The sequence below is a fragment of the Terrapene carolina genome, unplaced genomic scaffold (assembly GCF_002925995.2).
Source record: "Terrapene carolina triunguis isolate 2854851 unplaced genomic scaffold, T_m_triunguis-2.0 Scaffold229, whole genome shotgun sequence".
Classification (NCBI taxonomy): Eukaryota; Metazoa; Chordata; order Testudines; family Emydidae; genus Terrapene; species Terrapene triunguis.
In genome coordinates, this window is record NW_020664580.1 from 637,770 (window position 1) to 665,598 (window position 27,829).

The window sequence follows — 27,829 nt, forward strand, 5'->3', positions numbered from 1 at the left end:
GAGCTGCCGCGGCTCGGGAGAGGAGCCCCTTCCCCGGCCGAGGCCTGACAGAGCTCATCTGGCCCTGAGCTGCTGCGTTGAGAGAAGGCAGCACCCCAAGTTTTTTGTTGAGGTTGATGGATTTCCACTCCATACGGCTAAATTCAAAGCCTTGCATGCTGTCAAGTACCAGGGGGTAGCCGTGTTAGTCTGTATCCACAAAAACAACAAGGAGTCCGGTGGCACCTTGGAGACTAACATATTTATTTGGGCATAAGCTTTCGTGGGTAAAAAACCCACTTCTTTTTTGTTCAAGTATGGCTACTTTTAAATCTGTTATAGAATGTCCAGGAAGATTGAAGTGTTCTCCCACTGGCCGTCACATACAGCCCCCAGCTAAAACTTCTCCAGCACACCATCAACGATCTACAACCTATCCTGGAAAACTATCCCTTACTCTCACGAACCTTGGGAGGCATGCCGGTCCTTGCTTACAGACAGCCCCCCAACCTGAAGCAAATATTCACCAGCAAGTACACACTACACTGCAGAAACACTAACCCAGGAACCAATCGCTGTAGCGAACCTCATTGCCTACTCTGTCCCCATATCTACTCTAGCGACACCATCAGATGACTCAACCACATCAGCCACACCATCAAAGACTCATTCACCTGCACATCTACTAATGTTATATGCGCCATCATGTGCCAGCAATGCCCCTCTGCCATGTACATTGGCCAAACCGGACAGTCTCTACATAAAAGAATAAATGGACACAAATCGGACATCAGAAACGGTAACATACAAAAACCAGTAGAACACTTCAGTCTTCCTGGACACTCTATAACAGATTTAAAAGTAGCCATACTTGAACAAAAAAACTTCAAAAACAGACTTCAAGGAGAAACTGCAGAACTAAAATTCATTTGCAAATGTAACACCATTAATTTGGGCTTGAATAGGGACTGGGAGTGGCTGGCTCACTACAAAAGCAGCTTTGCCTCTCCTGGAATTGACACCTCCTCATCAATTATTGGACTACATCCACCCTGATCGAATTGGCCCTGTCAACACTGGTTCTCCACTTGTGAGGTAACTCCCTTTTCTTCATGTCAGTATATAATGCCTGCATCTGTAATTTTCACTCATGCAGCTGAAGAAGTGAGTTTTTTACCCACAAAAGCTTATGCCCAAATAAATTTGTTAGTCTTTAATGTGCCACTGGACTCTTTGTTGTTTTTGTGGATACAGACTAACACGGCTACCCCCTGATACTTAGCAGAGATAGGAACCACTCTACAGCCTGGACTTAAGCCTCGTCCCCTGCCCAGAGATAGGTGGCTAGCACATACCCGTCTTTGGCATCTCCCATTGGATATCTAAGATGGATCCCTGCCTAGCATGCTGGCTTTTATGGATCGCCTTTGAAGGCTCATATCTCTTCCCCCTGCATTGTATGGGGAACCTAGGTGCCTAACTCATGTTTTGCGGATCACAGTGTTACTGTGAGTTTGTAGGCGCTAAAAGTTAGGCAATTCAACAATCAGTGTCATAGCACCTAAGTCCCTTTGTGGATTCCACCCTGAGTGCTTGTTGGCTTGTCTTTCCACATCCAGAGCTGGACATCAGATCATTTTCTGAGAGTGAAAATCATTACAAATGGATTTATAGTGGAAGATTCTTGTATTCAAAATGCCTTTTGCCCTTCTGGATTTCATTTTAAAAGCCGTTCAGTTACTCTTACTTAACCTATTATGTAATTAGATTGTTAATCGGCAATCTTTTTGTTGTGTGTTTGTACAGTGCCTAACAAATGGGGCACTGATCGGGCTCCCTAGGCACATGAAAAGGAGATTCACAAAAGCCAACAAGCTGAGCAGCCAATACTGTATGAGAGAGGTGTGGCTTAACTGGGCACGAGAAATGTAGGGAACTTTATTGGCAGAAACTTAAATACCTAGGGAATTTAGGCACCTACAGGGTTATGCAGCAGCTGCATGGGATTTTGGAGATCTGGATTTTGGACTTGAGAACCTAAAGTAGCAGTTAAGCACCTAAATCCCTTTGTGGAAATTTCCCTTTTACTTTGGTGGCTGAGGCATCCAACCCCAGTTCAGCTGTAACTACTTTTCAGGAGCTGATGTGATTGAGCACATATCTCCAAAAATATTATTTAATTGAAAAAATTGGTTCATGGTACCACTGTTACAAACTTTACCTGTACTAGCAGGTGTTAATCTTGTCATGCTGTAAATTTCATGTGCTGTTACTGCTTTTTTAAATCTTAAGAATTGAATTCTTTCAATAATCAGTCACTAAATATTTTGAAACTTACAGCAAATTTAAAATTTGTTGTAAAAGTTTATAATCAACCTTAAATTAGCTGGGAAGTTGCATACAAATCATAGCATTTTAATTTTACTTCTAAAAATGTGTTGGAAGATTCCTTTCAACATATTATCATTCATTCTCCCTCTCCCCCCAATAATTACAATATAGATTGGAGTCAGTTGCAGACAAACACAGACAAAAGGTAGAAGAAAGACTGTATTATTCCCATTTCATAGATGGGAAACTGGGACTCAGAGATTAAGTGAATGGTCTAAAAATCACACAGGAAATTTGTGGCAGAGCTAGGAATTAAAACCAGATCTCCTGAGTCAATCTAGTGCTTTATCCAATATCTTGTAAGAAAACAACTAATCTTTTACCTAGAATAAAAAACTGGGCTGGTCCACTACTTATTTTGCTGAGTATCAATGTTAAAGTTGGTTTTTATCAACACGAAAAAGATCTTTAAATACAGGGAACCACAACATTAAAATAAGGTGACAGTGTGACAGCATATTTTCCTTAACAGATCTGGCCAGCCACGGATAGCATATATTAACTCCATGTCAAGGAAGTGTTCAGTGATGGATGAAGAAGATGAAGCAGTGCTAAACTTAATTACAAAGTGTGAATGGGACTTGAGCAAACCTCTTGGGATAGCAGGATCAGCTAAAAAGGACCCTGAAGTAGAATTTCACAGTTTACAAAGTATGTTGATATACCTTTAAAAATTAGGTAATTAGTGAATAGTTTAAAAAGTAGATCTTCAGAGTTTAGGGGCCATATCTTCTCTGTCTTTGAATATTTTCAAATGCATCACTTTAGCATTTTTAAAGCAGTCTACTTACTTTGCTTGCATAAAATAAACAAAAGGCTAAAATTAAAGATTTTTTATGTATTGAACTATATGTAAACATTAATATTCTTTGCTTACTTTTCCATTAAAATCTTTATTATGTATCATATTTTATATGAAACGTGCTATATGGAAGAGAAATTGAGTAAAACCTCCATTATCTTGTGACACATCCCTTAGTAGAAACTTTGAAAAATACTATGAAATAAAATACTCCTTTTATAAAATAAAAATCATAACATAAGTCCAAAAGAGCTCTGCAGAGGTGCAATAGTAGTACTTTCCCCTCCATGCAAGTACTATATCCAGAAACTTATATTGGAGCCCTAAGAATTCTGGGCCATGTCACCTCCCCCTTGAGCTATTTCCACATATTGGAAAGAAAAGTGTTTTGAGGGACTTTCTTTTGCATTTGGGAATGGGGTGGGGCTGGATTGGACCCCTGTAAATGTAACAGGAAGATTGACTCCTCAAACTAGTGGATCAATCCTCCAGGATCCAGAGAGGCCCTGTGACTCTATATAACTACACTCTCTTCACATGTATATCTATTATGTTGCAACCCTATTAAACTTAGCCTGTTTTATAAAACTACTAACCTTTAATTCAGTCTCTTATTTCCCAAGGTATTCGCAATATTGAAGATAATGTTGGCATTACTATGAATAGGAAATCTGAAACCAGACCCATCAGCCTACAAATGCGGAAGCAACAGGCAAATATGCCTATGGTAAAAAAAAAAAAAAAACCCAGACAAACAAACTTGTATTGTGTTGTCTTTAACTATTTAAGCCTGTAAGCTATTATACAGATTTTGGGAGAAATACTAGATACACAAGTGCAGGCTTGTAGGAATGCCCTTTCTGTGGCTGTAAATGAAGTGATCTTAAATGTTTGAATCTAGTCTTTGTCGGGTATTTTCAGCTTAGTTCAGTTGATGGTATTGGTTCAAAAATGGGATGGCTACCACTATTGGATCAAAACTCTTGTGGCTACCACTATTTTAATCACATTCAGTCCTGCTCTGAGTAGGGTTAGGTAATACGATGATTAAAATGCTGGCAGTTAGACTATACTAACCCTCATACCAATGCTAACACCAGTAGAACTGCACCAGTGGTAGCAACAGTGGGAAATTTTAGGGCTCCCTTTGCATACATCTGCACTGTGATGAGACCCCCCCAGTACACCTGCAACTGGCCCAGTCAGCTGACTCGGTACTGAACTGCAGTGCTATAAAATTGCAATGTAGACGTTAAGGCTCGAGCGGGAGTCCAGACTCTGGGACCCTCCCCCTTTGTGGGGTCTTAGAGCCCTGCGAGCCAAAAAAAATAATCAGCTGACCCAGGTCAGCCATGCATCTTTTATTGCAGTGTAGACATACCCTTAATGTTCTGTGAGTTGGTTAGTAGAAAAAAAGTTCAAAATGGAGTTCTGCTTTTATTGTGTGGTTGGTTTGTTTTTATTAATATAGTTCTAAAAGAATGTGAGGTGCTTGACAGGCAAAATCTCTTTGGCAGAAATGGGTGGATGCCGATTAAAATCAGTCATAGAATCAACACAGTATCCATTAATACATGCAATTACTAATGTGCAGGTTGGTTTCAATCCCCATTTGGCACTGACCTGGTACGTGCCAAAATCCAAGGAATTTAAATTTTAATGCTCAGAGCCATATATAATGACCACTTTTGCCTGAATAGATTTCAGTTTACATTCACAAAAGTGTCTTTTGTGTGTAGGTGACTTTGACAGGTAATGGAAAAATATTAATCAACACAAGTAACCTAACATTACCCATGTAGCCAAAATTAAAAAGGAAGAATAAAGATATCCTTCTCCAAAATCTTGAGCAAATAGAGGGTTTTCAGTGTCTTGAAGGTAAACAGCTTTGGACTAATTTGGATCAGGAGGAGAGCGAGCTCCAAAGCTTAGGTTTCCTTCATGGAGAAGGCCCTGTCGGCAGCCCCTTCCCTTTTAAACCAAGGCTATTCTGGTTTTGGCACTTCCACTGCTTAGTAGTATTGCATGCAAAGAGGGGCTAATGCAGAATGAGGGCAGACTCAGTGGTATTTTAGAAAAGGACCATTTAAATCTACGCTCCCGAGACTTCATTTGCTACCAATTTATTCTGGATACAGTTCAAGATACTGATTTTTTGCTCAGAAGTTCATTATTGGTTTGGGCCCCGACTACTTTAGCAGCCACCTCTCTCCTTATGCTTTTGTCTGACTGTTGAGACCATCAAGTCTCCTTAAATTGACTGGCCCCAAATTTACATGAGGGGTCTCATGGCAGGGTGTTTTTCAGAGGAGACTCCTCAGTTATAGATCTTGCTCCCTTCTTTGGGAAAGAGAGAGCTTAAGGTTCTTAATCTTTGGGTCACATTGCAAAGCCCATCTGTTTACTCAGGGTTTTTTGTGAGGGAGTTGCAGCTTTTAAGTAGGAGGGTGCTTTCTGAGTCATGGAGAAAAATAGTATCTGCACATAAAGACTGAATCTGGCCCAGAATAATTTTTTTTTTTTTTAAAGGTAAGATATGAGTTGAAGTGAGAATAGAGTTTCAGAAATTACTCTTAAATTATTCCCTAGAATTTTGCACTAATGCAGGGTAAGGGCTTGTCTATATGAACATTTAGTTTGCAGCAAACGGGGGTGTGAATCTTCCCTGCCCTAGCCTGCCATGGACCAAATGTCCATGTGGACCCTGATGATCCGTATTAACAGTTTGTTAGTGTGCTTTGACGTAGTTCTCTGGACTAGCTCAAAGTGCACTAGCAAACCGTTAACACCCATCAGCAGGGTCTGCATGGACAGTTTAGTGTGTGGCAGATTCGCACCCCAAGATGCCATGAACATCTTGCTAAATATTTCACTGTTCTGGTCCAGTAATAATAAGCTGAGTACTGTTCTGTATCTATAAAATCTACTATTAGCTTCAGCATTTGTTTTCTATCTCCCTTTTGAAAGGGGGAAAAACTAGTGAGAGAAAAGGAGAACTCTAGACAAGCACTTTGGAAATGTTTTCTTGTTAATCTATCATTCACTTACATGTTCTTATAGGAAGTACAGTTAATTCAGGGAAGACATTACCTGCCAAAATTTCTACTGAATTGTAAACTCTAGGGCCCCAATACTGTAAAGATTTATGCAGGTGCTTAATTTTGAGCATGTGTGTAATCCATTTGAAATAAATTGAATTGCACAGATGCTTAAAGTACAAGACTTTATGGGATTGGGGTCTAAGTGGCGGTACACTTTACGTAAAGATGAACTAAAGTTTAGAAATTTTTCTTAATAAACTGTTCAACATACCAAACCAGTTACAATGTGTGCTCGAAAGTGCAACTATCTTTGCACTTTAAAAACAATATTATTTTAAAATACATACCTCCTTTATTTACCTGTACAGAATCCTGGATTCTGTGGTTTTCCTATAACAGCTGATTATTTCATTTTAAGAGGCAGAATAAAGCTTTCAAGGCATAAGTCTTGATTTGAAGCACTTTATCAGATTTGCAGTATAGTTTCCTGAGTGCTATGTTTTCGTACTGATTATGTATTGATATTTTTAAATCTAGGATGTTAGTTCAGAAAACAGAAAGGCATTGAAAGTTCAGGAAACTGACGAAGGTAACAGTTGTTTGTGTGTTAATCTTGTGCTGTATATTATGTCTGTGTACAAAGAACAATCTTTAGTACAACCAATGAGTAAAGATTATGTAGTTTTTAATCTCATTTGTCAATTATAGGATATTCCAATTTAATGGGGCTATTTACCATTAATTTTACTGCTATGGGAGTTTTACTGACAAATAAAGGAAAAGCCGACGGCTTCAACATGCATTGAGAGAATAATTTAATCTATTCTAGTTTTTAATCATTGACTTCATGTTTGTGTCAGATACTTTTATCAAAGATAAAATTACTCATTGTTAGCCCTGCAATAGTATTTGAAAATATTTCAGGTTCATACCTTATGCAAATAATTCTGCATCCTGTGTATTGCTATTATGTGGAGATCTACAGGAGACTCATTGCAATGTTAAATTAGAAATTTACAAAGCTATACACACCCAGTTTCCCGAATAAAGATTCAAAACTTGGATTAATTGCAGTGCAAAAATAAATAGCCATTACTTTACCATCTTTTAAAAAAGTTTATTCTGATAGAGGATCACCGAGTATTCTATGTTACAAATTCCAAGATGTGTGTTTATTATGTTACTTCCTACCATCTAATTTAAGGAGATTAAATAAATATTTAAAACATAATATAATTTGTTTCTAGAGTACAGAAGTTTGCCTGATTGTTCACCAACTCTGCCTGTTGTACATAATACCATTAAGCAAGGGAATGAGAAAAGGAAAAATAGCACCAAAGTTACATTTTCAGACAATAAGAGTCAAGATCTTCCTAAGAGAGATCCTAATCTGAAATTTCAAGATGAGGCTGAATCTTATAAAAAAATTACAACACATGCCAATTTCACACCCCATCCAGGTAACCAATGCAGAAGTTTTGTGCTTTTTCTTGAGTTGTTCAGATAACCTCTATAATGCAAACTTTCATTGTCCGCTGTGTGTTTATATTGAAGTGTCTGGTTACAGCAGTTCTGCTATCTCATTTGTGGTTTTCTGAGTGTATTTCTAATCTTTTTAGTCAGACCTCTGTTAACTCCAAATGAAAAGACAAACAAACCCCAAACTGTCTACAAATCCAATTCATTTCCGTGTGTTCTGTATTTGTTAGTCAAAGTCAGATTATAAACAACTTTTTGAAATTCTAGTCAAGATGTGACTTGCGTACATTTTTATTTACTCACAGGTTGGTGAAAGACGAGCGTGTCTCCCGCACCTCACATCCAGTGGCATATAGGAATCATAATGGAACTGCAAGGGCCCCAGAGAGAATTTTCCCTGGTGCAGGACCAGCATGGGACCAACGTACATGGCTCCGTGCTGCCCCTCCCAACCTTACAGCGCCCGGCATAGGGGCATGGCAGAAGGGAGATAGGCCATAGCATTTGGAGCAACATGACTAGGGGTTGCTCTTTAACCCAAAATAGCTGGAGAGGTTGCCATAAATTAGCAAACCCCTTGGAAACCATCTGACTTACACTAGGGGCTGTAATCTCCCTTAGAACAGGTACAATCTGGTAGACGCAAAGATGCCTGGTGGGGTGCCATCTGTGCTGAGCTTCCTGAGACATACACCACAGAATCTAGCCCAATTGCTTATTTCAGTTATTTGGGGGAGCCTCTGACTAACTCTTCCTCTCCCCCTCTTTTCTAGAGAAAACAGAGTTAGCGCTCGGTGAAAAATCATAGTAGAGACAAAGCATCGGTAGCGTTTACCTCAACGTAGCTAGTAGAGGTCAAACCTGTGGGGGCTGCGAAGTAAAGAGTAGAGCAGAGTCAATAACTGATTTTTCAGTTTAGTGACTGAAATTAAAACAAGGTTTGTTTGAGGTCAAAGTGAAATATTTTGTTACTTTTAAAATTTATTTAAACTAGTCTAGCAAAATATCAAAATGAAACTTTGTTTCGAAAAGTTGAAATGTCTCATTTAAAAAACATTGATATGAACAATTTTCTTTTGAATTTTTCTCATTTATTCGGCTGAAGCTATTTGCTGAAATCAACCCAAATTTGTAAATAGATTGAATTGACCTAAAAATGCATTTTTTGGCAAATAAGGTATTGGACTGAAAAATTTCACTTGGCTCTAGTAGAAAAGTACCAGTGTATTGTCTCCACTATATGGACAGGCATCTCAAGAGAAAAAGTAAATAAAACCCCCACACTTTTTTTTTCTTGTGCAGTGAAGACATAGTCTTAAATGGGTTCTAGGAGGACTGTGCAGCAGCCACAGTCCCCAGAAGGAATTTTGGTTGAAATCTTCTTGGAAGGTCTCAGGTTTAATATCTGGTCCATGTCAATGGCCCCACCTAGTGGATTTTTCTAATATTGCTATATAATGTTTGCCATTTGACAAGGATTGTTTAATAAATGAACTCTCCACTCATTTCCTGAAGTATGTACCTATATTCTAGACTATAGTAATGAAATACTTTTGTTCAACTAATGTCTTTCAATTTAAGCACAAAGGGCTGTTGTTGGCCACATTATAATCAGCTCTCACTTAAAGAGCACTGGTGCCAAATATTAGTTGGTTTAACTTACTCAGTCTTCATTGATTCCATAGCATATTAGGTTAGCATGAACATCAGTACTTTAAAAGTTCTAAATGATATTGTCATGAAATGACATTTGTACTAAGCCCAAGTAGTGACTCTGTGGTTAAAAATTTTTGTGCAGCTTCCCTTATAAATTTAATTTTGATATTCGATCTTCTATGTAGCTTATCATGCTTACGCTTAGGACAGAGGTGTTTTTTTGTTTCTTTTTTAATTCAGTAAATTTAAATTTGGGCTTCAATCTTAACCTGCCTCTAGTTTTTTAAACAAACATTTTATTGTAACTACTACAATAATATCTCTACATAATGCTTACCTTTTGGTTTCAATAACATAATTCTAAGACAGAGTGGCACTGTACATAATATTGAATGACTAGTAGACTGGAGGTAAATCTGTTATTCATTTTGAAATAATTTATATAATATATACTTAGATGTCACTCAATGAAAAACATGCTTATTTCAAAGCTGAAAAAAGTTAAAATTTCCTGACCTATCCTAGTAATAAACCTGTTCTCTGGACCAATTAACTTTATAATCTCTTTACCAGTGTTCAATAAAAAAATAGTTCAACCCTTGTTTAAAAATGGAATATTAATGTTTTGTTAATTTTGACTTTTGATACTAATTTAAAAGAACAAGGTCATTCTGGTTAAGTGACTCTGTATTTTTTCTTTTGGAGACTCTCAAGAAATTTCTTCTCCAGTCCTCTCCTCTCCAAAGATGCATACACAGGCTCAGAAGATTTTTAATACATTATCAGGATCTAGATTACTTTGCAATAGAACATCACGTAATGGAGGAAACCAACCAGTTCAGAACCAAACTTACTCTGCAGCTTTGCAGAAAAATAATGGACAACCTAATGTTAGTGTGAATGTGTCTAAACAAGAAACAATGCAAGAGAGTGGCAGAAACCATCCTCCTTCCATTCAGGGACCTGGACCTGAAGAGCAAAGGCCAAATAGTAAAACTACAGATGTCAGAGAGGTAAACGCTAGAATAGAAGAGTTGGTGATTTCTTTAAAGTGTTTAGTTTCATTATTTATTATTAGATTGAACTATTAAAATGGACAGTTACTAAAGACAAAACAAAATAGTGTTTAGTTTTTCCTCAACCAATACCAGTTTGTTGTCGTCAGTGCACTGTCTTTATTTTGCCATGAATGAGTGCCCATAACATCCACAGCCATTATTATAAAATAGTAATTTAGCTTGCTCATTATCTGATCTGACACTGCAGAATGCTAACATGGAGGAACATGGTTTAGGAGTGACTATTAGTCTCACTGATGCAGTAAAAGACTGAGGATTGTCAAGATGATATACTGACAGTATATGGCAAGGCCCTGTGTGCTTTGTTGTATACTGGACCTAACCTTTGCAGCAAGGCCTCCTGACTTGTGTGGCATAGCAGTGCAGAATTCTGTGTTGCCCTGGAATTTCTGCAGCAGCTTCAAGTTAGTTAATAGATACTGTTAGATCATCCTCTCCAGCTCCCTAAAAATGCAGGATTGTTTTGTTCCTTACAGTAAATAGAAATTGCAGTAAATAGAAATTGTGATAAAGTTGTGGGAGTTGGCAAGAGTCCTTTTAAAAAAAAAAAATATTAAAGCAAATACCCCATGCTTATTTACAATTTGGCTTTGTAGTTCACATCTCAGGGAGATGAATTCCTGTCTTTGCTCTTGCTATTCTTTGGCTGGAGAAAGTTTTATTCTGTAGTGGCTGCAACTTCACAAACAGAGACATACTTTTTAAAAATGAAAAATTACAATGTACTGAATATTGCAGTAGTCAGTAAACACTGCAAAAAGACCCTGTTCTTGCGGAATTCATTTTTATATGTATCCGCTCTCCCTGATGTTATGGTTGTCTGAGTGAAGATTTGTCCATGTATGTTTAGTAAAAGCTACTATCTCCCTCCTGAAATTGTCCTAGAGCAGACTGAGGTAACTGGGCACTGGACCCTTGGCTAAGTTGAGAGGGACTTAGTGTCAGATGGAGCTTCACTAAGCTCTGCTGAAATTTAGTAGATGCTGATCTGAAAGCTCAAAAAAAACCAACTTTCAATCACTTACAACTTTTTACTTTCCCACTGCCCAAACCAAGCAGTACTGTGTGTGTATGGTGTTTCAAATTCCATTTGTTTTTGCTGTAACCCTATTAAAAAATGTTTGATTACAGTAGTTGTCCTGGAGAAAACACATTTTCTCCCTCTATGTGTATATAGTACACAAGAAAAACTACATTAAAAACATTAAGCTTGCAAATTCAAATACTCAAAACGTTAGAATTAATGTTGCCTGGCCCCTTCCATGTATAGGTTATAAATAATACACAGTCTTTAATTATGTGATTAAATGCTGTTTCCCCCCCCCACACACACACAGATCCCTTGCCTCATTCACTGCAAGGGAGCTTGCTCTGGGGATGAATCAGGATTGTGTAGTGAAGGAGGCTGTTGTCTGTAGCACTCCTGCCTCATTTGTTGCAGAAGTTGGAGGGCGTGTAGTGAATGAGGCAGGGGATTGCAGGAAGGGAAAGGATGGTCTCGTGGTTAAGGCAGTTGAATTCTGCCCTTGGTATTGGATTCTGTCCCTGCCTATGCCTCAGAGTTCCTGTTCAGTGTTAGGCAAGTGACTAATCAAGTGATAGGGATGGTGCATGGCAGTCTGGTCAGCACTAGGAACTGAGAGAGGCTCAAGCATGCTCAGTGAAGATGAAATTTTTGGAGATTATGGTAACAGAAGTCTAGGAAGCCTCTACTGAGCATGTGCAGACTTGCATTCCCCCCTCCCCTCCCCTCCAAAGTCTTATAAATTGGCCAGATTTGGGCAAATTTAAACAAGGGGCAAACAATGGATTCCTGACACAAAGGCCACATCCTTGTCAAATTTCAGGTCACCATTGCAAAGCATGGGGATGCCAGAGCTGTTCAGAGAAAAGATCGTCAGAAGTTATTAACATGGGCAAAATGTATTTTTTTTAAGCTGCGTTTTTGGAAATGACCTAACTATTTTGGCTGCAATTCCCCCCCTCCACCCACCCACCCCCCAAAAAAAACCAGGCAAAAAACACCCAGCATATAAAATTTCAATTGAAATGGTTAAAGTTTGGCAAAGTTATAAGCAACTGAAAACAGTGTCTTATAGTGGGAAGTGTCAGGCAACCTTAATAGGCAGTACTACCAGCCCTGCATGTAATGATATTTTACCCTCCCATAAATCAAAAATGTTGACAACATTGTGGTCAGAATTTTTCCTAGACAGTTCACCTTCAGGCAGAAACCAAGCATAGGTATTTTCAGACCAAAAGTTTTCAGAAATAAAAGTGTGAGAAAACTGGGAACTATGAAGGAAACTGCATCTTTAAAATTAGCTGTTACTATAAGGCCACCACCATAATATTAGTATCAGAGGGGTAGCCGTGTTAGTCTGGATCTGTAAAAAGCGACAGAGTCCTGTGGCACCTTATAGACTAACAGACGTACTGGAGCATAAGCTTTCATGGGTGAATACCCACTTCATCAGATGCATAATATTGGTGTTATTTTCTAGGTTTTTTTTTAATAACAAACACAAATTTTGGGCCAAAACTTCCTGACTGTCCCTTTAAATTCCTCTCTTTGTTGCATGTCACATTTCTGCACTTAAAAGGTTATATGGACCAAATTGAAAACGTTTGCAGTTCTAGTGCATGAAAGATATTTTTTTTTTTTAATTCAGGTGTCTGAAACGCATCAAGTAGCAACTCAGTCAGCTAATAAACATCTGTATGAAGCAACACCTATGGAACATCTTCTGGACTTAGTGGACAAATATTGGAATGGTTATAAATCACTCCACTGCAATGAGAAATTTCTTTGTAAGTAAGAAAAAGATATTTTAACAGAGATTAGTGAACAACCTAAGATTTATATAGAATGTATAGAAAAATCATTATTTATTGGGGCTTGCTTGGAAACACAGGAGCTTCGTGTATTAACAGATTAGTGTGTTTTCAGGTTTTGTGAGTTTGCGATATAATTCCATCTTGACTAGTGTAATTTAAATGATAGATTTTAGCCTCTGTCTATGGCATGATAATCAGTAATCAGATTTCCAGCACCTAATCCGATAATAATAATCCATTCAACACATTATGGACTGAAGACCGACATAAGCAATTCCACATCCGTGCATAAGGTGGCTTTTATTTTACTTATTCATTGGACATGAAAACCAGAAGTGAATAAAAATACAGTGTTAGAACGGTGGTCTCAGGCCAAACAGAAGTAAGATGTTGTACCACTGTTAGACCAACTAGCTTTGATCTTAATTTAGGCCTATATTACAACCCAGCAGCGCACTGGTGTAAGAGGGCAGGTGGTATCTCTTTGTTTTTCTGCATCAGATACTCACATAATGGGGAACAGCACAGAAAGGGAAGCATGCTCTTCAGAACCACTATGTCCCCTGCTTTGTGCAAATGGATGGGAGAGGGAAGAGTAGGAGGAAGGCTTGTCTTCCTCACTCTGCCACATCCAGGCTAGCATAGCTGTGCTGGCATGTCAAGGAATATATGATGAGCTGGATATAAACCTGGCCCAGTAGTGAAACTCCTTCAGCGAATTACCCTCTTTCCTGGGCTGTTGTACTGGCCCCTTATTCTGGGGCCACAATTGAGCCTTTAGCATTTGTATTACCCATAAGGGATAGCATTGTCTTTCTGGCTCAATCCTCCCAACCCCTTTGCAGAATTTAGATTTGCCAAGATTGGACTCCTAGACCAAACTCCAGGTATTTGTGATGTAGATTTTCTCTTAAAATTTTATGTACAATTTTGAACAAAGTAAGTAGCTTTTAGAAAAGTGGATTCAAACATGTATACTTTTTTGTGGCTATTTCTGGGGTGCACGTGGCTGCCAGCCCAACTAGTTTCTCTTTAGGTTTTTTTGTCGTCCCCCCCCGCCCACTTTTGCTACAATCACCTATTAAAAAGGAAATGAATTCATACATTTTATTTTACCCCCACCTTAGGTACAGTACTGCTGTAATGGATCTACTACTATCTGTATTGCTAAGGTGTCTAAGTTATGTAACTTCACCTTTGCAGATAGAGGTCTATAAAATCATGAATAGTGTGAAGAATGTGCATAAGGAAGTGTTATTTACCCCTTCACATAAACACAATAACTGGGGGAGGGGGGCATGTCACCCAATGAAATTAATAGGAGGCATGTTTATAAACAAACCGAAGTACTGCTTCACACAACACAGTCAACCTGTGGAACTTGTTGCAGGGGATGTTGTGAAGGTCTGAATCATCTGGCATTGGCCACTGTCAGAAGGCTGTATACTGGGCTAGATGGACCATTAATTTGACCCAATGTGGCCATTCTTCTATAAGTAGAATGAACAATATTAAATAGGAAAGGAGTGATGCAACTCAGATATTTACAGATCAAAACTTCTGTGTTCTGTCAAATATCAGAATTTCCATGTGGGTTAGAAGTCACTTAGATCCTGATGGGTGCAGATGAAAGTTATGAGAATGTATAATTAAGCAACAGGCAGGGCTACTGAGCATGGTGTTTTTTCTAAAAAATTCATTTTGTGTATGCGACAGAATGTGTCCATGTCCACACCCTACACATTGTTGTAATACCGTCTTTCCCCGAAAGTAAGACATCCCCCGAAAATAAGACCTACTTCCAGTTTTGCCTCTCGCTGTAATATAAGGCATCCCCCCGAAAATAAGACCTCCCCGATAATAAGGCCACCCCGGAATATAAGGCCCCGAAGCTCCAGGAAAAATAAGACCTCCCCTGAAAATAAGACCTAGCGCATCTTTGGGAGCAAAAATTAATATAAGACACTGTCTTATTTTCAGGGAAACAGGGTAATCTTATGTACAATGTATGCCTTGTGGGGTATCATTTGAAAACTCATAATTTGCGGGGCATTATTGTCCCGATAAAATGCGTGTGGCAACATTGCATGTGAAGTTACAAGATTTCACTGTATGTTATTAACACATGTTCCAAACTGAGATTGACAAACAGCTCTCTCTCAAACAAAGGAATGTATGCTCTACTTAATTTGCATTTAAGCAGTAATCAGAGTCATCAAGCAGGAAGGGTAACAAAGGGTGCTTAAACAGGCTAGGAAAAGCAGCAGGGAATATCCTTCTCTGTAGACTCTATCTCCTGAATCTCAGCTGGAAGTGTTTTTCAAGAGGGAGACTATAAAAAGGAGGGACAAACACCCTAAGAGGATCTCTCTCCCCCTCCACCCCTCCACTATTGTATTCATGGCACCAGAAGTGACAAAGGAAGCATTTGCTGGACTAGAGAAGGGATCCTGACCTAAGACATTAAGCCAGTAAGACTGCTGAAAGCATATGGTGAGAAACTTTGCTTGAACCTGATATAGATTAAGTTAAGTACCAGCAGTGTGTTAACTTTATTTTCTTGTAACCTTTTTCTGACTTTTGTGCCCCATTACTTGTACTCACTTAGTCTCTTTATAGTTAAACTTGTTTTATTGTTTGATCTAATCCAGTGTGTTTAAATGGAAGTGTCTGGGAAACTTCATTTGGGGTGGCAAGTTACGTGCATATTATTTCTATTAAAGCAATAACAGACTTTATATAAACTTGTAGGGTCAGGAGAGGGCTGGGGAGTACAGGACATATATTTCTGGGGGGAAATCTAAGACTGGGTGTGTGTTGGGGTCACCTGCAGTATAACCAAGGCTGGTAAGAGCCAAGGTGTGCAGGTTGGCTGCAGCACGCAGACAGACATAGCTGGGAGTGACTTGCATGCTGGAGGCTACAGCAGCAAAGCATTGCAGAGGGCACCGTAGGTTAGAGGTCAGGGATGACACAGCTATCCATTAGTCTGGACTGTAGCCTGATATGTCACAGTATAGTAAACTGAAGGGAGTAGGTGCTGCAGGCTATTTGGTTTGTGAACGCTCTTTATCATATACCACGAGGAATGGAGCTGCTGCCTGTGCTGGTTACAGTTTTTTCTTGGAACCCTCAATACATTCCTGTGGAAGTGCCCTGCCCTCAAGCCTTATGTCTGTCTTCAAGCCTGCCCTTGTATGGCTATCACTTTCTCCTAAGTGCAGTTCTTGCACACACTTGAATGAGACACTGCTGCTGGTTGGCAATGGGAGTAACTGAAAATCCTAAAAATTACCCATTAAACGTGTAATTTGCATTGGCTGGATTTTGAGTACTTGCATGATTTATGACATCATCCAGTTTTGTTATTACCTTTTCATTGCAGAAATGTAGCAGTAGGATGTGTTATCAAAAGCAATTTTCTTCAGTCCAGTTACACTTTACTGAGCCAAATTCTGCAATAAATTACTGTAGCGTAATTTCAGGTGAACTCCATTGAAGTCAATAGAAATCATTGATTAGATTTTGTACCATTATCACCAACTGCAGACATTGTTTGAGACCCTTGCCTAATCTCTGTTCTGTTTTTAATTCACAGCTCAGGCAGGACCTGTTTTGTCTGCAATGCAGAAATCTGCACCTGCGGATCAACAAAAAGATTCTGCAACAATGTGTCAAGAGGTGAATAATCTGCTCGTAGAGAAAAAGACTTTACAAAGTCATTTGTCTAAACAAGATCAGCAATACAACATAAAGATTAACAGTCTGATGTCAGAACTGAGCAACTCTCAAAAAGACATGGTGATTATGGCACTTCTATTTTCTTGTAATGATTCTGTGGTATGGATGAAATTGAATGCACGTGTGGTAAAAGTTAAGTGTTTAATCATATCTGAGTTTCTAATTCAAACTGGAAAGATCTTGTTAGTGGGTATAGTTAATACACTAGCTTTCAATTGTGGCTATCAGAGTTCAAATTGATTTTGATCATTGGAATATGTGAAAAGTCTGAATCTCTCTGGACTACAGAGACCTAGTTTGTCAGTCATCACTAAGAGTATGTCTACACTGGCAGAGTTACAGCACCGGGAGTTACAGCGCCGCTCAGAGAGCACTGAAGGGAAACCGCTGTTGTGTGTTCAAACTATCAGCTGCCTGCACAGTAGCGTGTTCACACTTGCAGCGATATTTGGAGCGGTGCACTCTGGGCAGCTATCCCACAGAGCATCTCTTCCTCTTCTGCTGCTAAGAGTTGTGGGAAGACGGAGGCGGTCACGTGGCATCCTAGGTCCTATCCCCTGGCCCCGTGATGCATTGCTTCGCATCCCAGCAATCTCTGTGCTTGCATCCTCATTTGGCACCATCTTTCAACGGTTTGTGCACTGCGGGCTCTGCCTCTTTGGTCTGCAGGAACGGATCCCGAAGTGTTGACCAGTATATGCTGCTCGCTCTGACCAACACGTCATGAGTGGCAGTGGAGTTTTCCTTAAACTACAAAGGCCAGAGGAGTGCGACATGGATCTCGCCACACATACTAGCTATGACATGAGATTCCTTGTGGCATTCATGGAGGTGCTGACCACAGTGGAACGCGGCTTTTGGGCTCGGGAAACAAGCACTGAGTGGTTGGATCGCATCACCACACACGTCTTGGATGATGAGCAGTGGCTGCAGAACTTTCGAATGAGAAAAGCCACATTCATGGGACTGTGATGAGCTTGCCCCAGCCCTCCGGCGCAAGGACATGAGAATGAGAGCTGCCTGCTGTTGGAGAAGCATGTGGCGATTGCACTGTGGAAGCTGGCTACTCCAGACTGCTACTGATCGGTCGCTAATCAACTCGGAGTGGGAAAGTCAACCATTGGAGTCGTGTTGAGGGAAGTGTGCAGGGCCATTAATCGCATCCTGCTCCAAAAGATCATGACTCTGGGAAACATGCGTGACATTGTGGATGGCTTTGCACAAATGAGCTTCCCCAACTGCGGAGGGGCGATAGATGGCACGCACATTCCAATTCTGGCACCAGACCACCTAGCCACTGAATACGTTAATCAGAAGAAGCATTTCTCAATTGTTTTCCAGGTGCTTGTAAATCACTGTGGGTGTTTCGTAGACATTAACGCAGGCTGGTCCGGAAAGGTGCATGACGCACGCATCTTTTGGAACACTGGCCTGTTCAGGAAGCTGCAAGCAGGGACTTTCTTCCCGGACCAGAATATCACAGTAGGAGAAGTCGAAATGCCCGCTGTGATCCTGGGAGACCCCGCCTACCCCTTAATGCCGTGGCTTATGAAGCCACACATGTGGCACCTTGACAACAGCAAGGGGCGGTTCAACAACAGGCTGAGCAAGTGCCGAATGACTGTTGAGTGTGCTTTTAGTCGTTTAAAGATCTGCTGGTGCTGCCTATATGGGAAGTGCAATGGAGAGGCAAGTGAGTCCACAAATACTTCAAAATATTTGTAAACTGCATACCAAAGCCCGTGCTTGGGTGTGTAACCTGAACTCTTTTGGAAATCTAGGTTTAATTACACTTACCTTCTGATCAAACTCCCAGTAGCATCCTATCATATCAAACGGTCAGACAATTCAGAGGAAAGATTCAGATGATCTTCTCTTTGCTCATTAGCATGCACTGTGTAAACAGCTTGTATCAACTTTTTTCCTCTTCAAGTGAAATACTTTGATGCCAAGACTAAATAGTTACTAAATTTAAAAACAACTTCTAGTTCCCTTTATATTTATGAAATATATTGTGTGTGTTTTAGAGGGATTGAACCACTTTCCTCCCCCCAATTATTAATACTATGATAGGCTTTCATCCTATTAAATTGAGGATTTAACAGGGATCATGCCTAATCTTTCCAATTTTGCCTAGATAATGTTACTTTGATGTTTGTGGCATTTCTTGTATGTCCATATGCTTAATACTTGCAGTACTTCCTATACTAAAGAAGGTATGGCAATTGACACATTTTTAAGCTTGACCACTGTGTATATACACACTGGGCAGCTTTTTCATAGAATCTAGAAGAGACTTATTTTCTTTCAGCCAATTTAACAGTGCCCATACTCTTATTATTAATTCAGTTTATTTTAAGTATCAAATGCTTTACTAAAATCCAAATATCTGTCTTTTTCATCCCTTTAATTTTGTAATTCCATCAAAAAAGCATTCAGGTTTGTCTGAATTTGTTCTTTTTGTGAATCCATGTGGATTATTCCTGGTTGTTCCATTATCCTCGTAAAACAATGGTTCTGAATTTTGGGCTCATGATCCAGAAGTAGGTTGCCAACCCTTCCCCTTCCCCCACCCTCCCCACATGACAAGAGTTGTTTTCTATATAATCTAAACTCGATATTAAAATATTTATTGCTTGGTTTTAAAATTAGCTGCCGGAATGTAAATGGTTGCAGTAATAAGGTTTGAGTGTACAGTTTTCAGGACTAGGCAATTTTCAAAGTTCTCAATGTGCATAATTTGTACCTTGATATATTTTAAAGTGTGCCATTTGTCACCTTTGTTTTCTGAAGGTAAAGATCTGCTTTGGCTCAGTATGGCACAATGAATTTTAAATTAAGTTCTTATTTATTATTGCACATAGATTTGCTTTAGTTTGGGTTTTTTGGGGAGATTTGGTGGGGTTTGGAGGTTGGGTTTTTTTTTGTTTTTTTTTTTGTTTTTTTGGCTAAAAGCACAATGAATTCTGGAATATAGGGGTAATGGAAGAAACATGGGGTGACTTTGGGGGTCTCAGAAGGAAAAAGGGGTGTTGCTTAAGGCGTTATAGGTGGAGGAAGATTGAGATCTAAGACCCAAATCCTGCCTTCCAGCATGCAGCCTGAATGTTGGTCCTAGCTTTGACAGAAGGAACACTCACCTGTTCAGCAAAGTGGCTTTGCAACTCCTCTGTGGCCATTATTGCATTAGATATCACAGTCATAACTTACTCTTTCCACATTCAAGAGGAATGGGAAATCCATGTAGTAACATATCTTCTGGTCCCTTCCATGGTTAGTCCATCACCTGCTCCATGCATAGTGACAGAACATTTACCTTTGACCCCAGAGGATTTTTCTGACTGGGTGAGGCTTTTGGTATCAAGTGAGGTCTCCATTTAATGGAATACACTTCCCATGTTCTGAACAAGATCCAGTGTAGATATCTAGTCTTATCAGGTGATGTGTACACCTAAGCCATTCTGTCCTAGGCCTCTCTGGGTATGTCTACACTACAATTAGACACCCTCAGCTGACTCGGACTTGCAGGGCTTGGGTTGTGGGGCTGTTTAACTGCAGTGTAGATTTCCAGGCTAGCGCCCAGCCTCCAGTCTGAACCCAGAAGTCTACTGCAATTAAAACAGCCCCTTAGCTCCAGTCCCGTGAGTCCATGTCAGCTGCCAGGGGCCAGCTGCAGGTTTTTAATTGCAGTGTAGACATACCCTCAGACAGTTCCCACCTCATTGGTACCTCCTTGTGACACTACTCATCCTGTCGTGTGGATCTCTGACAGTCAGTTGCCACCTCTCACAGGATCTGCTGCAGTGGTGCTTTAGCCCTCTGGCTAAGGCACTCAAGTCCTAAGAGTTAAGAACTCAAAACAGGGTCATCTGAGAGTCTTCAGCAGGACTCTGTCCTTCTATTCAGGGATTGTCTTCAAACAGCCACTCCTTTTGATCAGTTTCCCTGGGCCCAGTCATCCCATTTGGTGGGAGACTTGTCCAGCCATCATGAGGTCCTGTGCTCCAAGGTGCTTGCATCCCCTCCCAGCTTGGAAAATGGAGTGGGGAGAGTGCTTATAAAATCTGCAGATGGCCCCAAGCTGGGAGGGGTTGCATGCGCTTTGAAGAACAGGATTAGAATTCTAAGTGACCCTGATAAATCGGAGAATTTGTCTGAAAACAAAGATGAAATTCAATAAAGACAAGTGCAAAGTACTACCCTTAAGAAGGGGCGGGGGGAATCAAATACAAAATCAGATTACTGGTTAGGCAGTGGAACTGCAGAAGAGGACCTAGGGGGTCATAGTGCATCTCAAATATGAGCAGTTGCAGCGATGCAGTTGCAGAAAATGCTAATATTACTCAGGGGTGTATCAACAGTAGTGTTGTAAGTAAGACACTGGAGATAATAGTCCCATTCTACTTGGCCCTGGTGAGACCCAGCTGTGTCCAGTTTTGGACACCACGCTTTAAGAAAGATGTGGACAATTGGAGCGAGTCCAGAGGAGAGTAACTAAAATGAAATGTTTAGAAGAGCTGACCTCTGAGGAAAGGTTAAACTTTATCTTTAGTCTTGATAAAAGAAGACTGAGGGGAAACCTGGTAAGTCTTGAGACAAGCTGAGGTGTTACAAGAGAGGACAGTGATCAATTGCTCTCAGTGCCCACTGAAGGTAGGGCAAGTAGTAGTGGGCTTAATCTGCAGCAAGAGAGATTTAGTTTAAATATCAGGAAAAAAAACCTTCCTAAACTATAAGGACAGGTAAGTACTGGAATAGGCTTCCAAGGAAAGTTTTGGAATTCCTGTCATTGGAGATTTTTAAGACCAGGTTATTCAGACATATCAGGGATGGTCTGACTCTAGGTATACTTGATCCTGCCTCAGCATGAGGTGGCGGGGCGGGGCTGGATTAGATGACCTGTCAAGGTCCCTTCCAGCCCTACATTTTTATGGTTCTGTCTCTCAGACTCTTGGTTGTAACTGGGCTTCTTTCATAGAGAAGCAGAGCTCTGTTCCCCTTCCTGGTCAGCCAGGAACAGAGCTAGAATTTGATTTAACTCCACTCCACACCTGACATCTACTGCAGGTGTAGCTGGATGGGGCTAAATGGGTCCACAGACCCTCATTAATCTACTTGCCAGTGTGTCCCATCACAGCCTCCTATATGATCTGTATCCAACCAGGATTATTCTGTCAAGACTTCACTTGGCACTGTAGGTCAGTCCAGGATACTACCTTCCTTCCCTACTTGTGAGTCTTCCCTTTCCTGTGCCATCCTGTACCTTCATCCTCAGTGCCTGAGAGCAAAATGAAAGAACACAAGCAATTCTCTGCTATGGAGTTTATGGCCAAGAAGCCAGATTAATTATACCATGTGAGTGAATAGCACTATGGGATGGTTGTTTTTGGGGGGTTTTTTTGGACTTAATCCAGTCCTTGATCTTCAGCAGCGTCAGCTGTTGCTGAGCAATCCAAAACAACTCCATCTGACAAGGAATCTAGGAAGATGGATAAGTTTGGCAAAAAGTTGTCTCTTCTGCTTGGCTGTGAGACTGCCATTTCAAGGCAGTAATGGCCAGTTACAATTACTCTGTGAAATAAATTCACATCACAGCACTGTGAGCTGTGGACCCAAGAAGAAAGTAGTTACCATTGTGACTATATGGACTCTCACCATCTGGAAAATCCCTCTTGCTGTAGACAGTCAGCAGCTCAGTTACCATAAAGGCTGTGAATCTAGATCCCTGTCGATATCATTCCCCTGGGAATCCATCCAGGGGAATTCCAGGCTTTCCCAAGTTCTGGACTATTGTGATTCAATGACTGCTGTAATGTTTGTTTTCCATGGAACCAAGTTACAGAAAACAAAATAAATCAGGAATACCAGGTCTTGCCTTTTTCATTTTCAGTGGTGATTGCTTTATGATTTACTGTGTTACAAAATCATGTTTAGACTTTCAAAGAATAATTTACTAGGAAAATGTTCAGTTGTTATCAGTTTCCTTTTTAAGGTTTGTTCAGTTTTTCTTAATTTTTTAAATGTCACTAGGATATCTTGAAGCAACGTTTAGACCAGTTGTTGGAAGAGAACACTAACTTAAAAGCTCATCTGTTAAATGTGGAACAGAATGTGAAAAATGCAGACCGTTCTAGTTCATTACATTTGCAACTTACTGGTGAGTTTTTAAAAACACTTGTTTTAATAACTGTTGTGTCAAAGGGAAACCCATATCTGTGTTCTGTCTTTAGGTTTAATTTGTATATTACGGCCAGATCATGATACCTTTACTCACACCAAGTAGTACCTCATTCCACAAGTACTTCCATGGCAATTATTATTTGTATTACCTTAATGCCTAGGGCCCTACATATAGACCAAGACCCCATTATGATAGGAGTAGTACAGCAAACAAAAAGACAGTCTCTGCCCCAAAGGTCTTACAAACTAAATAGGAGACAATAGATGAATATAGACAGGAGTACAAGGAAACAATGAGACAACCTAGGTCAGCATAATAGGCATTGGTCTGTGCACACCAGCAGCCTACCTGTTGTCAAGTTTTTTGTAGGCATCACAGCAAAGGGGGGATTTGAAGGTAGCTAATTAGGTAGCTTTGTGCATGTTTACAGTGAGTGCCTCCCAAGCATGTGGGGCAGTGTGGTAAAAGACACAAAGGTGCTTGTTTGAAAATTTAACAAATGGGCAGTGGAGACTGGCATCATGGGCTGATCGGAGGCAAGCATGAACAGATTGACAACGAACAATAGGTAACATGGTAGTTGATTTGTGAAGGGCCTTGAAAGTGAACACAAGCAGCTTATGTTTGATGTGACAGAGAAGGGGAAGCCAGTGGAGAGATTCAAAGAGAAGGGCAACAGCAGAGCGGAGGCTGTAGCTCACTGTTTTAAAGATATAATCAACAATTTCTCAGCCAAACCACATTTACAGTGGACAAATTTTCTCTTAATGCTTACTTATTTAGTGTGTGTTTGCACATCCAGATTCTAAATTTGCTTAGACCAACCAGAATAGAATAAGGACACATAAGTATGGGTTAAAGTCCACTGACTGCAACCTTATTAATAAGTCTATTGGCGTTAAGATGTGGATCTTACTATTAACCTGGTGACATGATACCCTCTGGTGGCCCTATCAATAAAGTTCCAGTATGCCAAAACAAAAGATGCACTTCATCCACTAACAAACTCCACTCCCCCTCCCTCCCCCCTCCTCATGAGTAAGTATCAGGGCAACAATGAGGCATGCCATGTAACAAGGCCTGACATGCTAGTGACATCAGTCTAGTGTCAACACATTGAAGTGCCCAGAATCTGGGATAAGGGATAAAGAACACCAGTTATACAGGGATTACCATTTATGCTTTCTATGACCATTTCTTCCCACTAGTCCCTGGGAAGCCAAGGAACCCATCCAATCAGGTATGAATGTACTAATAACCGGAGGTCTACACTTAATATACTGCAGCAGTCCTTCAGTGAAGATGCTAATACGCCGATGGGGGAGCTTCTCCTGTTGATGGAATTAATCCACCTCCACAAGAGGTGGTAGCTATGTCCACGGGAGAGGCCCTCCCATCAACATAGTGCTATCTACACTGGTGTTAGGTCGGAGGTTAATGATCTGGAGGATGGCGTGGACTGTACCCTCAGCAGGTTTGCAGATTACACTAAACTGAGAGGAGTGGTAGATACGCTGGAGGGGAGAGATAAGAGGATTGGACCAAAAGAAATCTGATGAGGTTCAACAAGGACAAGTGCAGAGTCCTGCACTTAGGACGGAAGAATCCCATGCACTGCTACAGTCTAGGGACCGAATGGCTAGGCAGCAGTTCTGCAGAAAAGGACCTAGGGGTTACAGTGGACGAGAAGCTGGATATGAGTTGACAGTGTGCCCTTGTTGCCAAGAAGGCTAACGGCATTTTGGGCTGTATAAGTAGGGGCATTGCCAGTAGATCGAGGGACGTGATCATTCCCCTCTATTCGACATTGGTGAGTCCTCATCTGGAGTATTGTGTCCAGTTTTGGGCCCCCCACTACAAGAAGGATGTGGAAAAATTGGAAAGAGTCCAGCAGAGGGCAACAAAAATGATTAGGGGGCTGGAGCACATGATTTATGAGGAGAGGCTGAGGGAACTGGGATTATTTAGTCTGCAGAAGAGAAGAACGAGGCGGGATTTGATAGCTGTTTTCAACTCCCTGAAAGGGGGTTCCAAAGAGGATGGATCTAGACTGTTCTCAGTGATACCAGATGACAGAATAAGGAGTAATGGTCTCAGGTTGCAGTGGGGGAGGTTTAGGTTGGATATTAGGAAAAACTTTTTCACTAGGAGGGTGGTGAAGCACTGGAATGGGTTATCTAGGGAGGTGGTGGAATCTCCTTCCTTAGAGGTTTTTAAGGTCAGGCTTGACAAAGCCCTGGCTGGGATGATTTAGTTGGGGATTGGTCCTGCCATGAGCAGGGGGTTGGACTAGATACCTCCTGAGGTTCCTTCCAACCCTGATATTCTATGATTCTATAACTGTCACTCAGGGGCATGGATTTTTCACACTCCTGAGCGACTGTTATACCGATGTAAGTTTATTGTGTAGACCTGGCCTGAGACTGCTCCACTGTCATGTTGATGAATTCTGTCCTCCTTGAAAGCACTAGAGCCAGGATAATACCTGTCATTCAATTTCACACTTCCTTCTTGCGCTTTCAGCGCAAATTCACGTTTGCAGAAGAATGTGACCTTTTTCCTTTCTGTGAACATTAAAATCATAATTTCTTTGGACAAATGTTCATAAAAAATGATGGAAGAGGATTGCAGATGCCAGGTAAGTAAACTTACAGTTTTTATTTGAATGAATACTCTCGTTTACTTTTTCAGGAACCAGCCAATTAGCAAATATCAGCATCTCTTCAGGCAAACAAACATTCTCATATAGGGCAATGATAGCTGCATCCCATCAGGAAGAGACATATATAAACTCATAGAAATAACTGGTGAAAAAGGCCTGTTAGATCATCCAGTCCATCCTTCCTGGTCAATGCAGCATTGTTCACTACAATAACATTCACCAGTGCTTTTCACCGTACTTTCTACATGATGCAGTTTCCACCATTTAGTGCTCACTGTTAGGAAACTTTCCTTTGCTCGGTTTAATACTGAGGGCATTTATTACAGATGATTGTATTGCACACACCAATGGTAATTTATTAAATAACAAATGTTATAAATTGTCCCTTTAGATTTTTATGGTATCTGCATTTTGGGTCCAAAAAAGATTGACAGAGTCCCTTTTTAAAATGATTTGATGCCTTATTGAGCCTTAGTAGTCTTCAATACATTTCTCATGCTTTTTTCATCTAGACACTTTTACTTGTTACCTACTTCAGTACCAAAGAATAGGAAACATAATTTACCTGAACACCTCCAAAAAACAAAGCCCCACTCAGTTTGAAAAAAAAAAATAATAATAATAATAATAATGGAATCTGAAAGCGTGTTTCAGAGAATCATAGATGTGTAGGGCTGGAGGGACCTTGAGAGCTAAACAGTGGAGTCCAGCTAAAAAGCACTCACTAAAATTATACCTCCTTTAGAAAAATTGTATTTTCACTCACACACACATCCACAGAAGTCTGAAAGTCAACATTTGGGAGACCCAAACAGTTCCCCTGTGCCATATAACTCTTCAGAATCACAGAAAGATGAGTTTATATGGGGAGGCAGGAGTGAGTTAGGCTAGCTTCCAAGTTAACTATGGAGTGGCCACTGCCAGCATTCACCTTATCTGTAAAGAAGGGGGATCTGCAGTAAATTAGGCTCATCATCGCTAGTTCTAAAACTATAAAAATAACGTTTCCTGATCCTCTTCCTGTCCTCCCACCAATTTAATGCAGTGTATTGGCATTTTGGAGCCTGAAGATTTTGGGGTGCTAACCAGAAGGCATTACTTTAGGCTTAGGGAAATAGAAATGTGTCTGAAGTTCATAATACTCTTATATTTATATAACACCTTTCAGCCTGGAAGATCCCAAAGCACTTTACAAACTTAACAAGCTACTATATTACTATAAACAGTTTAAAACAGCAGGTGAAAATACAACTTACAATGGTGTCATAGGGCAGTCCCACCTGAGCGCTGTCCTGCTGCAGGATACAGCATGACAGGTGCAACTGCTTAAGTTTCCTTTCTTCAGACTTCCCAGAAATAGTTCAGTGCATCATCCCAAGTGTAATAATAGCCCTTGTGGGGTCACTTATTCCCAAAGTCCCACGAACATAAATTATAACAAATGTCCCACAGCCATAGTCCATATTTCCCCACCATAGTCAAAACAGTACAGGCAACATACTGGTCCAGCATCCCTCACTATGTCCCAGCCATCCAGTGCCATCCTCTCCTGACCTTACACCAGGACAGCCCCCCAACCCTTTCAACTGGAGTGCCTGCTAGGGAGAGCTGAGGGAACGCCCACAGCCTCTCTGCTGGGAGCTTTCTTGCCAGGGAGCATCGTGATTGTGTGAGGGATGATCTAGTCTGACCTTCTACACATTGCAGACCACAGAACCTCACCCACCCACTCCTGTAATAGACCCCTAACCTCTGGTTGAGTTACTCATTTTCTTCTGGGTCCAGCTCTGCAGGTCTGGAGATATCAGCAGGTAATTTGCTCCCCTGCCTTCAACCTTCTCTAGCCCTTGGCTCCAGCTCTCTGGCTTGGAGCCAGCAGGCTGCTTCTGCTTATTCTTCTCCTTCTCCTCATCCTCCCACCACCACCCAGTAAATCCCTCTTGCTGTTCTTCTGGCCTTCAGCCTTCTCCCACCCCCAAA

At 40.6% G+C, this 27,829-nt stretch overlaps 1 protein-coding gene across 2 annotated transcripts in view; it reads left to right on the forward strand.

Moving 5' to 3' along the window:
- The window catches only part of CEP72 (centrosomal protein 72), a 46,947-nt gene that overhangs the window by 14,142 nt on the left and 4,976 nt on the right, over positions 1 to 27,829 (forward strand). For both annotated transcript variants that reach the window (XM_024218564.2, XM_024218565.2), the window contains exons 5-12: positions 2,843 to 3,021; positions 3,796 to 3,899; positions 6,751 to 6,802; positions 7,461 to 7,673; positions 10,054 to 10,361; positions 13,100 to 13,238; positions 16,864 to 17,066; positions 23,037 to 23,163. In XM_024218564.2, the coding sequence (XP_024074332.2) occupies positions 2,843 to 3,021; positions 3,796 to 3,899; positions 6,751 to 6,802; positions 7,461 to 7,673; positions 10,054 to 10,361; positions 13,100 to 13,238; positions 16,864 to 17,066; positions 23,037 to 23,163 (1,325 nt within the window). The remainder of the gene's footprint in view (positions 1 to 2,842; positions 3,022 to 3,795; positions 3,900 to 6,750; positions 6,803 to 7,460; positions 7,674 to 10,053; positions 10,362 to 13,099; positions 13,239 to 16,863; positions 17,067 to 23,036; positions 23,164 to 27,829) is intronic.